The 15331-nt window shown below is 49.1% G+C and overlaps 1 protein-coding gene across 4 annotated transcripts; it reads right to left on the bottom strand.

Annotated features, from left to right (window-relative positions):
• Positions 1 to 689: 689 nt before the first annotated feature.
• On the bottom strand, positions 690 to 15286 carry POLL (DNA polymerase lambda). Of its 4 annotated transcripts, none has more exons than XM_020967020.2 (9): positions 15004 to 15286; positions 13234 to 13370; positions 12250 to 12544; positions 11869 to 12007; positions 11085 to 11402; positions 9885 to 10058; positions 9307 to 9435; positions 5536 to 5704; positions 690 to 5194 (listed from the first exon to the last, which is right to left on the bottom strand). In XM_020967020.2, the coding sequence occupies exons 1-9, from the start codon at positions 15195 to 15197 to the stop codon at positions 4830 to 4832; spliced, it is 1920 nt and encodes a 639-aa protein (XP_020822679.1). In that variant the 5' UTR covers positions 15198 to 15286; the 3' UTR covers positions 690 to 4829. The 4 variants fall into 4 exon arrangements, with proteins under 4 accessions (XP_020822679.1, XP_020822677.1, XP_020822699.1 ...); XM_020967018.2 differs by having other exon boundaries at positions 13228 to 13370; positions 15004 to 15284; XM_020967040.2 differs by lacking the exon at positions 15004 to 15286 and having other exon boundaries at positions 12250 to 12431; positions 13228 to 13316.
• Between the last annotated feature and the right edge of the window lie 45 nt (positions 15287 to 15331).

Raw genomic sequence — 15331 nt, 5'->3', positions numbered from 1 at the left:
ACACACACCACCCCCCAGCGGGTCAGAATTTCACAGGTGTGCTGGCCACTGCTGGATGAAGCCCATCCTTGGTGGTGATGAGGGCAGGAGGTGGGGGGAATGGGTAGGATTCCCAATACAGACTGGTTGGGAGCAGAAAGTGGCAGCTTTATACTGGGGAATCAATCGAAGACCCCTCAAAGGGGAGGCCTCACCAGGGCACCTGGTCAGCACTGGGGCCCAGAGCAGGGAGAACTTGCCCCCTCATAAAGGACCTTTTAAGGCTCTGGGTACTTTGATGAGCCGCGTTTGACTGGTTAGCACTATGGTGTGAATGGGGCCACCAGCTACCTTTATGGAGGAGGGGTCCTTTTGTTCCTACCCTTTCATGCTCTCCCCCTTTGCTTCTTTCCAATAGATAGCTCAGGTTTCAGGGGCCCAAAGTTGAGGGGGTTGGAGAAGTCTGATTTACCATTATTCCCTTGCTCCTGGGATTCTAGGTGCCCTGAGGCAAGGATGGTATGGCTGCCACCAAGCAAGATGGGAAAGAGAGAACTGTCTTTGGTCTTCTCTCCACTTCTCCCAGAGGGCAGGGGACAACAGAAAAGGAGAGACCCCACTGGGAGATCTTGGGGAAACTCCTCTACCCGGGACCCTCAATATTGAAAGGTTGTAAGCTCCAGGACAGAACTCAATTTAACAAAAATTCATTAAGGACTGCATTGATATTTATTATTTTTATATTCTGCCATCTCCTCCTGCACAGCACTTCACACATAATGGGTACTCACATGTGTTGAATGAGTATCTGTTCATCTTGGCTAATGCTAAATATCTGCTGAGCTTTAAATAACCTTAGGTTGCATTAATGTCAATCTACAGTACCGTATTCTGTTCTGGGTGCCAAAGTTTAGAAGGAATATGAATAGCCTAGACCCTAACAAATGGGTAACCAGAACGGAACACTGCACATAGGACAGGTTTGGGAAGAACTATTCAAAGAATCATTCATGAATATCTAAAAAAGGGAAGAGGTAACCTGACTGAAAAAAACCATGGCTTCTATATGAATAGGCCACAGAAGACCCAACCTCACTTCCTTTTTTTGACAATTGTTACTAGAATGGTACATCAGAATGCATTCAAATTTACTTATATTTCAGAAAAGCACGTGATAAAGTCCCCCGTGCCATCCTTAGCGACATGATGGAAGATATGTGGCCTGAAAAATGGGCAACTAAATTAGTTTGGAACTGGTTTAATGACCAGGCTAACTAAACTGGCAAAAAGAAATGTCTCCAGTGAGGGCTTCAGGGATCTGTCCTTAGCCCTATGCCGTTCAACTTGTATCGATGACCTGGATAAAAGCATGGATGGCAAGCTCGACCAAACTATAAATATCAGGACATCGAAAGACCTTGCTAGGCCAGAATGACAGCCAAATCACAGTGTCCTCTCTCCCAAACTACCCTGTGTTTATTCTGTATATCCGTTGTATGTACATCTGTACATGTATACATCTATGTACACAGTCTATTCCCTCACAGAACGAGAATAGTGCTTGTTTCATTTTTTTGTCCATCTCCAGTGCCTACAGAGGGACACTTAATAAATGTCCGCTAATTAATGGGTCAAAAGTAAGAAGAAAAAAATTAAAAGGTAAACATAAAGCCCTACATGGGTTAAAATAAAACAAATAAAACATTAGCACCACGAACACAAGAGGGAAGAGGTGTGGCTAGACAAGGTCAAAAAAGACCGGAGGATTCTGGTGGACAGTGGGACACAGCAACCAAAAATCAAACGACATTTTAGGCCACAGTAAGAGGCATGGTATCCAGAAAACAGGAAATGAGCAGTCAACCGTGTCCTCCCCTCATCAGAGTACCTAGAATGCTGGGGTTAGTCCTGGCTGACACATTTTGAAGAGTGTCCCAAGAAAACTGGGATGGGGAGCAATCGTAGCAATGACCTGCATGAAGACTGGCTGGAAGAACTGGCAACGTCTGGCCTAAGAGAAGACTTGAGTGGGGGGGAACCGTATTGAAACAATGGCTGCCAGCTGATTACTGGAAGGAGTGTTAAGTGAAAGGGATTTTTTCTTTTCCCTCCTTGCTTGGCCCCAGAAGGTAAACTTAGAACAGGCAGAAGGTGTAGTGGAAGATTTAGACTCGATGCAAGGAAAAATCTAGTTAGCTGTCTAAAAATGGAATGGGCTATCTTCACTCAATTCACAAGAATTTATTAAGCACCTACTATGTGCTAGGCACAAAACAATCCTTACTTGCAAAAGGCTTACATCAGAATAGGGGAGATAAGCAGTTCTGTACAAGGCAGCTTGGGAGGGAGGGCAGTAGCAGGACCAGGAAGGGCTTTGTGAAGAAGCTGGTGTCTGGACAGTCTTTTTTTTTTTTAAGGCAATTGGGGTCAAGTGATTTGCCCAGGGTCACACAGCTAGTAAGTGTCAAGTGTTTGGTCTGAGGCCAGATTTGAACTCAGGTCCTCCTGACCTCAGGGCCGGTGCTCTGTCCTCTGCGCCACCTAGCTGCCCCCTGGACAGTCTTAAAGGAAGAGAAGGGCTCTGGGAGGCTGAGGTAAAGACAAGTACCTTCCAGGCCTGGGGGATGAAGGCCCACAACAGAACCCTGGGGAGCCCCCACAACTGAGGGCTGTTATGTGGATGTGTTCTCTCTCACCAGAGGTCTTCAAACGAAACCCGGGTGACCATTTAGGAACGCTGCCGAGGTAATGCCTGGTGAGGTACAGACTGCACTGACTGGACTCTGACTCCTGAGACTGGGTGAGGGGAGTGGGGGTGGTGGAAGACACAATGTCAGGATCTGAAGGGCTGTTGTGGAGGAGTTCGACTTATTCTGTATAGCTTTCAAAAGACAAACCAGGAACACTGGATGGAAACCACAGAGGAAAATTTTGTTTCAAGTCCTGGAAGAAATCCCTAACAATCAAACCTATCTAAGCACGGAATCCAACACTGAGATTTTTTTAGATGGCAGATATAATCAAAAGAGTAACTTACATCTCTACAGTGCTTTAAGGTTTGAAAAGAGCTTCACAATAACCCTGAGAGGGAGACAGTACAAGTACTATTGTCTTCACTTTCCAAATGGGGAAGCTGAGGCTAGGGATCTTATGACCAGTAAATGTTAGAGCCAACACTCAAAACTCAGGTCTTCTGAGTCCAAGACCAGTATGTTCTTTCCACTACCCCAACAATGCTGCTCTGAGGGCACTCTTGAATCGAGCCAGGGGCCCTCTCCAGCTCTAGGATGCTATTTCAAGTTTCCCAATCACTCTCTAATCTCTTTGCCTGAACATTCATCTAGCACACCAAAGCCAATTTTTTCCCAAAACATTTTGCTTATTATTCAATTGTTTAGAAAATGTTGGGGCAGCTAGATGGTGCAGTGGATAGAGCACTGGCCCTGAAGTCAGAAGGACCTGAGTTCAAATCTGGCCTCAGACCAAACACCTGACATTTACTAACTGTGTGACCCCGGGCAAGTCACTTAATCCCAATCGCCAAAAAAAAAAAAAAAAAAGAAAAAAAAGAAAGAAGAAAAAAAAGGAAATGTTCATAGTTTCCCATTTTCTACTGCTTCATCTCAACTGTCTCCTTTATCTTCTGAGGTTCCACGTGGCCTTTTAAATATTCTTCACATTCCTCCAAATAAGGCATAACATGCTCATTTACAACTATGCCTTTCCTCCTGATGTCGCCCTGCCTACAACATCCCCCTCCCCACCCCTCCACCTAGAATCTTCAAAGCTCCCCCTCTTTCAGGGAGCTTTCCCTGATTACTAGTGCCCACAGTGGTGCTCACCCTCCTCCCAGTGTACTTCGTTGATGTCATGTGATTTAGCATTTCATTATTCTCTGTTTCTTGTATGTGTACTTATGTTTTTTTCTCCCTATCTAGGAACCCCCTAAGGCCAGGGAGCCCACTTCCTCCTCTCTGGCTCCTGCACAGCAGGGCAGATAAATGCATTTTGATTGATAGGTTAGTGGGCTCCACCACACACTTGCCCTACCCCGCCCCCCCTAAACCCTCCACCTCTTAGCTTCAGGGGTTCCACTTACTGAGGTCGCCTGGGCCAATTCAGTTCCTGTCTTAGCTGCTGGCATCCCAGACAAACTCCCTGAAGGTGAACACTCTCCCCCATCTGAGAAAGCAGGCCCAGAGAGGGAGCTGCAGGAGGCGGGGGTCACAGACACCACAGGACAGAATGTCAAATGGATTTTACTATTCACTGTCTCACCTCACATTCTTCAACCAAAGCATACATTCTAGCACTGGACCACCCTCTTCCTCTGCCCCTTCAGAAGCACAGGAAGCAAGTAAAAAAAGAGAAAAAAAGCAAGCTGACCACTTGCTGTAACCATCACTCCCCTTCGCAAAAGACACTCTATCTTCCTGGTGCTTGAGTGGAAGGGGGCTGGGAGGTGGGACCCTTCTAGGTATGCCTGGGTCCTCGGCACAGGAAGTGGGACAGACTGCATGGCAGCCACCTGCTGCTTATTAAACTGGGGCAAAGAGAGGAGTGAAATATAAACACCAACACAATCTAGTGCAATGGTGAGACACACATGCTGCCTGCTTCTGGGAGGGCCAATGGATGTACTTCCGGGGAAAAGCAATGGCTCATGAACAGTCAGAGCTCCCGGTCCAGTGTGCTAGGGCACGTGGCGATCACTCTCTGGTTCTTTAGCATGCAAAAGAAACCTGAAGGTGAGTAGAGGAAAAGGCCCCACGTAGGGGCATGTGTGCACATGTGTGGGGGGGGGGCCTCCCACTTTGGGGAATTATGCACAGCAGTTTAGAGGGGGAGGATCACCAGTCCCGCTCACAGGGCTCACGGTATGGCAGGCCTAAAAGTCTGAAGACGTCCTTCTCTGTCGGGGTGGGCAATGTCCGACCTAGCCCCACCTTGATGCCACGGCTATTGCGCACGATGGCAGTGCTGAGTGCATGCTCTGACAGGCTCATACCCTTTGTCTTGGCCAGAGCCCTCATGGAGCGGTTAAAGTGGGCAGAGCCAGTGAAATACAGTAAGGCGCAGGCAAACTCGCTATAGGGTACCACAATGATGTCCAAGCGTCGGTGGGGCTGACCAGTCCCTGGCAGTTGGCACACACCCAGATATTTCTGCTGCTGCCCATTATCATCCTGGCTGACCAGGTCATCTGTCAGGAACCCTGTGCCAGGAAGGAGAGGGAATTAGGAGATGGCAGGAAAAGTCTAACCCGCCCCTCAACTCTAATCTCTTTTTCTCTTGGGTTCCTAGAAATACAGATCATCAGGACCAGAAGCTCCTTTGAGACAGCTCTGAGAAGGGCAATGATCTGTCCAAGGTCACACAGTTAATAAAACTCAGGACTTTAATGCAGGCCTCCCAATTCCCACCCAGGTCCCATGGATCACATCATGCTCCCCCCCCCAACTTGGTGCTCCTGTCTGAGGCCATGAGCTTCTCCACAGCTCTCTTCCTCTGGCCAACCTCCCACCCACTCCTGAAGCCCCAGGCCTGAGGTCATACCCTGCTGCCGAAGGGTATCCAGGAGCTGGCTGAGGATTCCCTGGTGGGATCGTCCATCTGGGTGAGTGACCAGCACGTCCACATCCCCACATGTCACCTTACCCCGGCGATACGAGCCACATGCCACAGAAAGCAGTCCAGGGCTGAGGGTACGAGCTGCCTCCCGGACCTGCAAGATGGGGAAACCGAGGAACTGGTGATCAGGTGCTACCTCCAGGCCCCAAGCCAGCCCCTCTCTGGGGCAGTCATAACCATCACTCCAGGTCCAAGAATGGACCTAGGAGGGTTGAGAGAATAGGGAACAGAAACTAAGTGCCCTGGGAAGAAAAGTGAAAGGGTAGGCAGGAAAGGGTAGGGAAAGGGACAGGTCATCTTCCACCTTTTATAAGAAAAGGATGACAACAGATTGAAATAAGAGGAGAAACTGAGATTGGATGGTGGAGAGAACTGACTAATAGAAAAGGGCCATTTCTAGTCCTCCTTTTATCTGCTGGCTCTTTCCCTTCAGCCTTCAAACACGCCCACATCTTCATCCTCAAAAGTCTTCACTTGATCTGACCATCCCCTGAAGCTTTGTCCTGTAACTTTCTTTCCATGAAAGCATGGCCAAATTCCTGGAAAAGAGCTGGGCATACCTCCCTGCCATTTGGCCCCCATCCTTGCTACGGAACTGCCACATTCTCTGCAGGGTGATCACTGCTCTCTTGACTGTTACATCTCAGTCCTCTTCAGGTCCACTCTGAAACATCTGACGATGCTGACTGCCCGCTAGTGCTGCAGACCCTCTTCCACACGTTCTTCTGATACTGTTCTATGGGATTCTCTTCCGGCTGGCCACACCAATCCTTTTTCATCTCTTTGCAGGAGAGAGAAAAAGTCCTGCTCTCCATGCCCAGGTGTACCTTAGGGCTCTATCCTAAGCTCTCTCTTCTTTTCTCTCTCTACACTCCTCTGGTGATCTCATCAACCCCCATGGATTCAAATATCACTTCTATGCAAATGACTCCCCAATCTACACATCCATCCTCCATCTCTCTCTCTCTCTCTCAAGCTCCAATCTTTCATTTCCAACCACTTCCTGGACACCACTACCAGAAGCCCCCATAGGCACCTGAATTCAGTGAGTCCCAAACAGTATTCGTTACCTTTCTCCTTCTGACTTTCTTATTTTTATCAAAGACACCACTATTCTTCCAGTCATTCAGATTCAAAGCCTTGAAGCCATCCCCAACTCTTACTCCTGTTCACTGCACAAAGCCAACCGGCTGCCCAGTATCCTTGATTCTACCTCCTGGGCCCCTCTCACCTCAGGTCCTTTTCTCTCTACTCTCCCCACAACCACCTGATCCAGGCCCTCATCATTTCTCACCTGGACTACAATGGCCCCCTAATCACTCTTCCTCCTTCAAGTGTCTCCTCTCTCGGGGCAGCTGGATGGTGCAGTGGATAGAGTGCCGGCCCTGAAGTCAGAAGAACCTGAGTTCAAATCCGACCTCAGACCAAACACTTGACACTTACTAGCTGTGTGACCCTGGGTAAGTCACTTAACCTCAACTGTCTAAGCAAAAAAACAAAACAAAAAACCAACTAAGTGTCTCTTCTTTCCAATCAGCTGTTCAAAGAGAAGACAGATATTCTTCAAGTTCCACTCTGATCATGCCCTCTCTCTTGCTCAGGTAACCTCAGTGCCCTTAGGATTAAATACAAATCCTGTCTGGCATGTAAAGCCCTTCACAATCTGGTTCCAGTTCACTCCTCCTTGGACACTTAGGCCTGCTTTAGCTTCCCCAGGGGTCTTCCTCTTAGCCTCCACTTTTTGGAGGCCCTCATTCTCAGAGCCAACTCTTTCAAGTAAACACTTTTCCTGATTCCCCCAATTGTTAACACCTGCCACCACCACCATCACCATAGATTTTGTATGTACAAATACTGCACTTCCTTATCTATGAAAATATTATATCCTTCCAGTAGAACAAAAACTCCTCGAAAGCATAAATGATCTCCTTTTTAACTTGTATTCTCAGTATCTACCATGGTGTCTGGAACACAGTAGGCCCTTAATAAATCCTTGATGATTAGCTGATGGATTTAGCACTCTAACATGTTACTAAAGGAGGTTGCAGAATTAATCTTCTGGAAATACTGAAGAGCAAGACAGACTTCCTGCCCCCCATCTCTATGAATTTAAAGGACAGAGGAGGATATGTATGAAAGGGAGGTGGAGCCTTAGGATCAACCAGGTGCCCAGCACCCAGGGCCCAATCTTTGATGGAGGGAGGGAGAAGATCCACACCCTGCCTCCTTATGGAATGAAACAAGGGGTAATTTCCAACCCTAGGATTATCCTTCATTAAGGGGAGATAAACTCATTAGACTCCATCCCAAAGACACTAAGGTCTTTCTCATGCAGATGGACTTCCCACCTTCTCCCTTGGAAATGAAGATTTTTGTGGCCTTCCAGAGGGTAGAACCAGGACTCCTCTGTGGTCTCCTGACAAGAGGCATCCACTAATCCCTTAATTCCCTTCTTGGGCCTATCCCAAGGGAAGGGAGGAGGGGCCTGGGATGCTGTAATTCCATCAAAAGGCCTCTGAACCCAACCCAGAGCTTCTGTCTGCTCAAACAGGGAAGAGAAGTGCTTCTAATCTAATTCAAATTGGAGGGCAGGGGTGGGAGAGTGTATTCTTTATGCCTGGGCACCGTGAATGAGTGACAACGTCAGCACCATGATGGATGGACACAGGGACAGCACAAACTAATCTTGGTTCCTGGCCCCAGGGGTCTCCCTATCTTCACTCTATGCCCCACATTGTCCCTCTTGTCTCCCACAACGATTGCAGTGACCGTCCTGTCCTGCCTTAATGGGCCTTTTAGATGTTCTGGCTCTGGCAGTCAAAGGGAAAAAGGCTTATGGATGAGGGGAAGGAAGACAAATTTAATTCAGTTTAAAAAATGGTTAAGTGCCTATTATGTTCAAGACTGCCCATTTATATTCAACCAGAGGCAGCACTGCCAGGTCACCCTAACCTCACCCTGCCACTAAATAACTACCCCACCAACAACTCTGTCCCAAATCAACCTCCAGCCTAACCTCAAACATAATCCAACGTCAGATACAACCCTAAGCTAGCCTTAACCTCAGAGGCATTATTAGCCAGTGCAAAGAGGAAGCCTGGCCTGGGACACAGCAGGCTGTGGCCCAGAGCTATTCCATCTGTCACTTTGGGATACTTCACCACAGAGCATCAGTGCCTTCTTCTAACAGTGAGGACAGCACATCAGATGTTCTCAGAGGGGCCTTCTTACTGTTACAGACTAATGTCAATCATCACCCAACTCTAAACTAAACTTCATCTTAATACAAATCTTAAGCCTCAGTCCTTGGAAGAAGACCTGGAAAGGAGACCTGTGGCTCTGAAGGCAGCCACTCTGCCCAGAAGCAGTGCGGGGTCACCATCCTTCCCCTACCCAACCCCTCCTACCTCCATCACTATTCCCTAGCCCTCCCTTTGACTCTGAAAATAATGTTGTGGATGCTTCCCATTTGGGGGCTTTAGGGAAGTCAAAATAGCCAGCTCTCCTCCCTTCACTCTCACCTTTAGGCCTTTCCTGTCTGCCAGACTCTTGCTTCCCAGCCTCTTTGGCCAGACCATCATAGGCTCAATGGGTGAGGAAGGTGCAGGACATATGTCCTTCCTTGTGAACTTCATTTGAAAATCCCTTCCCTTTCCTCCCCATCCCTCCTTTTTCCAACTTGGGGTTTCTGCTCACAGTCTGCTCAATCTCTGCAGCTTCTTCCCTGGGTATGCGCTTGAGGAAGTCCTCATAATGCTTCAGGCCAATGGCCTGCTGAGTAGTCAGAGTGGCCCGATTTTGAATGTCCTCCAGAGTCCGAAAGCCCTGAAAAAGCCAGCCACACAGTAGGGGGTAGTGAAGTTCTAGGACCCAGCAACAGTCAGAGTCACCAATCGTAGACACTAGTAACTTGTTACAGGGGCCCCAGCTATCTACCTCATCTCAGGGGAAGGACCGATGGGAGATCATCCCTAGGAGAACAGGGTTAATGCCCAGAGAGAACCAGGAAAAGTGGAATCTTTTCTTTCTCAGGAAGGAAATAACAGAAAGTATCTTGAGCTCCTGGGACAGCTCTGGGAAGTGAGAAAGGGGACAAGGTAGGAGGAACAAGTTCAAATAAGCTTTGGAAGAGGCTGTCTGGATTTTATGTTCCCAATAAAGGGCCAATCTGAAATGCAACTAAATCAAATGAGGTCACCCACAAAGAGCTCAGTATCAGTGGAGGGACCTGCTGCACTAATGGTGGGGAGGGAGGGCTGGGGCAGAGGAGTGACCTGCTGGTACCACATCTGGGCAGTCTTGCTTCCAACTCCCCAGATATTAGAGAAGAGCTCTAGGACAGGCACACTGTCACTGATATGGTCCAGTTTCCGAAGATGACCGCTTTCTACAATCTCCATGATCTTCTCTGCCATGCTCTTTCCAATCCCTGGGATGCCACAGGCTTCCTATGGAATGTGAACAGTGACACAAGAAGTGTGATGGAAGAGATGTGGGGGACGCCAATCAACAAGCTATGACTGCCAGCGTGGAGGGCTCCCTGAAGCAACTTCAGGATGGCAGAAAGCTGCATGATTATGTAAGCTTAGAGCCAGAGATAGGGCCAGGCCAGAGCTGAATACAGGGTGAGAATCCTAACACAAGGAAGGCTTCAGGAACAGGTGCAGAAGAAATCAAAGGTGAATGGCCAGGACTCTTCTACCACCTTCCTTCAGGCCCTCATCTCCTTTCACCCAGATTACTGCAATGACTGTTCTCTCTCACCCCACCAGTCTATCATATGTCCCGCTGCCAAAACAATTGTTCTTGAACGCATGACTTCCCACTCACCCAATTCCAGTGGCTTCTGGTTGTCTCCATCAAATATAAGCCCCTCTGTTAAACTCTGAAAGCCCTCCACACCCCCGGCCCCTCTTTCCAGTCCCACCAACATTGCTTTCCCTCCCCACTTTGCCAATCAAGCCAACCTGGCCTTTGCCCTGCTCCTCACACCTGACAGCCCACCCCCCTTCTCTGTGCTCTTGCTCCAGCCATGCCCCCATCCATCCCCTATGTCTGGAATGCCCTCCTTTCTCAGTTGAGAGAGTCGCTCTCTGCCTTTCAAATGCAGCCCAAGCACCAGCTTTTTTGTGAAGCCCTTCCTGATCCCCCCCAGTCCTAGGGCCCTCCCTCCCAAACTACCTTGTACTTAACTACATGGCACATGTTTTTACTTACTAACTCTGTGGTTTTGCTGTATTTTTATATGCATTTTTTTGTCTTCCTCCTTAGAATATAAGCTTCATACAGGTAGGAGTTGTTTTACACTTTGTGTTAGTATCCCTGGTAAGCCCTGCAGGTGCCCAATATTTGTTGAGTGGCTGTCTCCTTGCTAGTCAAAGACTTCTGCACCCCCCCCCCTTCCGGAGCCCCAATCAGAATAGGGTTGCTTCTCTTCCCTCAGAAGGAGGGCTCTCATCCTTCAGGACTCCTACCTGGTAGGAGGTGACAGGCTTGTGAAAGCTCTTGAGGGCACTGATAGCCTTAGAGTAGCTCAGTGACCGCCACCTGTCACCTTGGACAGCATAGGCTTTGCCCAGCACTTCCAGCTTCTCTGTAATGTGAGGATTGTGGTTGGTCATTTTCTGGCTCGAAGGCTGAGCACACACCCACTTATCACTGATGGTGGGGGCCAGGGTGGGCTCAGCATCTCCCTCAGAGGTGCTTGGGTATCGGCCGGTGATCAGGGCCTCCAGGTCAGCTGGAGTAACCTGTACTTCCTCCTCATCACTGTATTCTTCATAAGAGTTAGGCTTGAAATAGAGAGTACACATAATTAATGCAGGCCCTCCCTCTCCTTCCTTTCCTTCTAACTAGTGGCTCCAAGGGCAGAGGCTATCACTGCTCCCTTAGTTTGGGATCTTCCTGCACTTGGGAATTGTCTATTCTCTCTGATATTAGGGTTCTTCCACCATCCTGGGGACTCCAAGAAGGGAAGGACCATGCTTCCCTCCATCTGAGAGGGAGCTCCCTAAGGAAGGGGCTATGTCTCTTCCTTCCTCCCACAGCACCCGGCCCGGGGCCTCTGCCCCAGGACATGACTGCTGACTGGATGCAGGGGAAGGGCCTCACAAAACAGCAAGCCCTGCTGCCCCATTTGGATGGAACTTTCCAGACTATCTTTAGGCCTTAACACATGGCCACTGACTAGTTTCCTGAAGGTCTCCCAGTTTCCTACAGCCCGCGGAGGAAACACTGGGATTTGGATGTGCACCTGACCTGTGGCTGGGTGCTCAGTCTTGAGTGTGGCTCCTGAGGTGGGACAGAGCGAGCAGCAGCAGGAAGCCCTGCCTGGGCTGAAGTTCCAGAGGGCCCTGTCTGGGAAGATGCAACCCGAATGGCTGCCTTGTCCAGGTACCTGCAGGGAGAGTGACAGTGGTGCACTGAGCCACCACAGCTCTTATTCCCAGGATGCCTTGAGACCTTTCCTGCCCTGGGCCTTTGTCTGACCATTTGTCTAGCGGGGATAATGAAATCTGACTTCTCTAAGAATTAGCAAAAAACCTTGGGTGACTGGCACCTTGGGTGGTTCATCTGAGGTCCATCAGTGGGGCATTTGCTACAACAAATGAAAAGACAAAGCACTGAGGGTAGGCTCACCTGTCAGGGATGAAGATGTTGAATCCAGCAGTGCCCACCAGTTTCTGCTCTTGCAAGCACTGACTCAGCCAAGCTGACTTCACCATTTGGACCCCAAGGGGCAGCTGGGATACTTTCAGGAGGCGGAGGGCTCGCTCATAGTCTACAGCTTCATCCACCACGATGTGAGTGATCCCTGGGGCCTGAGGGGAGCAGATTCGGCCCCCATGCTGAAGGATTTGCCTCTCAAAGATCTCTGCCCGGGCTCGACCAATGCCCGCGTGTAACACATGGACTTGCAGGGGGCTCAGCCACTCTGCATAAGAACCATCCCAGTTCTCATCATCATCTGCCCTCTCTCTTCTCTATCTCCAACTCAAAGCATGGATCAGAGAGTGAGCAAGGTACAGCGCAAAAAGTGTTGGACACATTCCGGAATAAAGTAAGATTTGCTTCATACAAACTAGCTGTGTAAGAAGTCACTTACCTTTCTGATCTTGTTTTTCCTCACCTATAAAACGGGGAGGATATTATTCCCCTACCTATGTAACAGCGTTGGTTGTTATATGGGAAAATCCCCTCTTCTTTTTCCTCCTTCCATCCTTCCTCTCCCTGAAACTGCAGCTCAGGGCAGCCTCCTCCAGAAGGCCTTCTCATCCATTTTCCAAATTGCCAATGTAATCCTGTCCCTGGACCCTTCTATACTTTATCAGAAAGGGCCATTGACCTTGTCTTCCCTTAGGAGTCTCTCTTTCCGAGGGAATCAGTTCAGAGCTCTGTTCCTCAAATCCTTTCTAGGTCTCTGATGGGTCCCATTTACATCAGCTTGGGCAAGACAGACTAAATGAATCCAGGATGTTTGGGGGGCAGTGGGGTACAAGATGTTAACATACTCTAGTGGACAAGTTGGAAAGCTGGGCTTCTTTGGAAGGCTAATTCTAGATACATTCAGTGTAGGGGTGGAGAGGTTGGGAGAGAGAGAGGGGGAAGAGAGCTTACCCCCACCTTCTCCTATTTCTTCCTTCTTGGAAATCTGCAAGAGTCCGCTCCTGTCTGAGTCAGTTCTCATTTTCTTCCGTTTGGGAAAGGCCTTCAAGATCCCTCGAGGCTCCATGGCTAGGGCTGAGCTTGGCTCCTTCTCTCTAAGGATAAATTAAGACAGAAGAGTGAAGGAGGCCAAGGATCTCTTCTCTTCTGCCCCAGAGAAGTCAGGCTTAAGGGAGCTGTACCAGGACCTACCCAGGAATTAGAATAACTAGGACAGGGTTGGGGAACCGGAGGCCTCAAGGCTACATGTGGCCCTCTAGGTCCTCAAATGTGGCCTTTTGACTGAGTCCAAGTTTTACAGAACAAATCTTTTCATTAAGAGGATTTGTTCTATGAAGTTTGGATTCAGTCAAAGTACCACACTTGAGGACCTAGAGGGCCATATGTAGCCTCAAGGCCACAAGTTCCCCACCTCTGAACCAGGCTTTAGCCCTAGCTGACTGATGCAGATTTGTTCTCTCATCTCAAAAGTAGGTTGGGACCACTGGGTTGTTCTTCTGGAGAGAAGAATGTGACCTATCCCCTAGGGAACTTATACCAAACATAGGACCCTTAACTGACTCCTAATTCTCAATGTCTTTACAAAGCAAGGATATGAAGAGAGGTGATTCAGTTAGGAAAATGAATGCAGAGAGCAAGGATCTAACAGTCCCTGTATAGCACTAAGATGGCGAAGTTTAGAGCAGGGACCAGAATTCACAAGGTAGAATATAAAGATTAAAAAAAGAAAAAGACCTGTTTTTTTTTGGTTTGGAATAGGAGAACGTAGGTTCAAATTTCAGTTCTGTACTTAGCACCATTTTGACCTTGCGTGGGTCATCTTTGGGCCTTAGTTTCCATACTATTCCAATGAAGGAGTTGGACCTCTGAAGCCCTTTCCAGCTTTGAATTCATGATCATACAACAGTAATACAAGATACATGTAATACCAGGCAGATATCATGTGATAGGAGAAACAAGAAATTCAGACAAAGTGGCCCAGGACAACCTGAGTGGCAAGAAAACACTTTCAGCTTTGTGCTGGGAAAAACTGCAGGTATTTGGGAGGAAGAGTTTGGTTAGCTCTGTGATGCTGATCTCTATTCTGATGCTGCGGAAGGAACAGCTCCCCGGGCCTGAGAAATCCTGGAGATGAAGGATCAGGAGCATCCTTACCGAGTGTAGGAGCGTACAAAGAGAGAGAAAGAGAGTTCAAGTGACAGACAGAGAGACAGAGACACAGAGACAGAGACAGTGTTATTAAAATGGGAGGAAGGAGGGGCAGAGAAAACTATCCAGATTGGACTGCGATTGCATGACCTTCCTGGATTAGGGAAGAAGTTTCAGTCCTCCCTCAATCTGGGGTCTCCCTGAGGTGAGGGGGCTGTCTTGCTTCTCTGAGATCACTGTCCACTCATTAAACTGGGGGCTCCCAGAAGTCAGGACCCATGAGGGTCTTTCCATCTGAATGTTCTCCTGGGGCCTGGGGTGGTGGGTTGATCTGCTGGGAGATCTGGCATATTTATTTTCATGACCCCCACCCCCAGCAGGCCTCACTACCCCAGGTGGCACGTGGTGCCATGGACAAAGCGCTGGGTCTTCTTGCCGTCAGGAAGCCCTGAGTTCAAATCCAGCCTCAGGCACTTCCTAGCTATGTGGCCCCGGGCAAGGCACCTTACCTCTGCCTGCCTCAGTTTCCTCATCTGTGAATTGGGAATATATGATTATCCTTATTAGGATCGCACCTACCTCCCAGGGTTGTTGTGAGGGCCAGATGACATAACATGTACCAGGCGTTTGGCACAGTGCCTGGCACATAGTAGGCAATTAATACATCCTTCCTTCCGGGGGGGGGCGGTGCCTGGGCAGAGGGCCGCTCCGGGAGGGAACTGGGGCGTCGGCCCCTGGCAGCAGCCCGCATGGGGCCGGGACCCAGGAACCATGTGGGGGCACTGACCCCCGAGGACGCACAAACCCCACCCAGAGGCGGGAGTCTCTGCAGACCTGCCCACCCCCTCCCCACCCCACTCCCCCAGGAAGCCGGGCGTTCTCCGAGGTCCGGCCTCTCTAGGCGCCC

The sequence above is a fragment of the Phascolarctos cinereus genome, unplaced genomic scaffold (assembly GCF_003287225.1).
Source record: "Phascolarctos cinereus isolate Bilbo 61053 unplaced genomic scaffold, phaCin_HiC Scaffold_3;HRSCAF=262, whole genome shotgun sequence".
Classification (NCBI taxonomy): domain Eukaryota; kingdom Metazoa; phylum Chordata; class Mammalia; order Diprotodontia; family Phascolarctidae; genus Phascolarctos; species Phascolarctos cinereus.
This window is presented reverse-complemented; position numbering and strand designations above follow the sequence as displayed.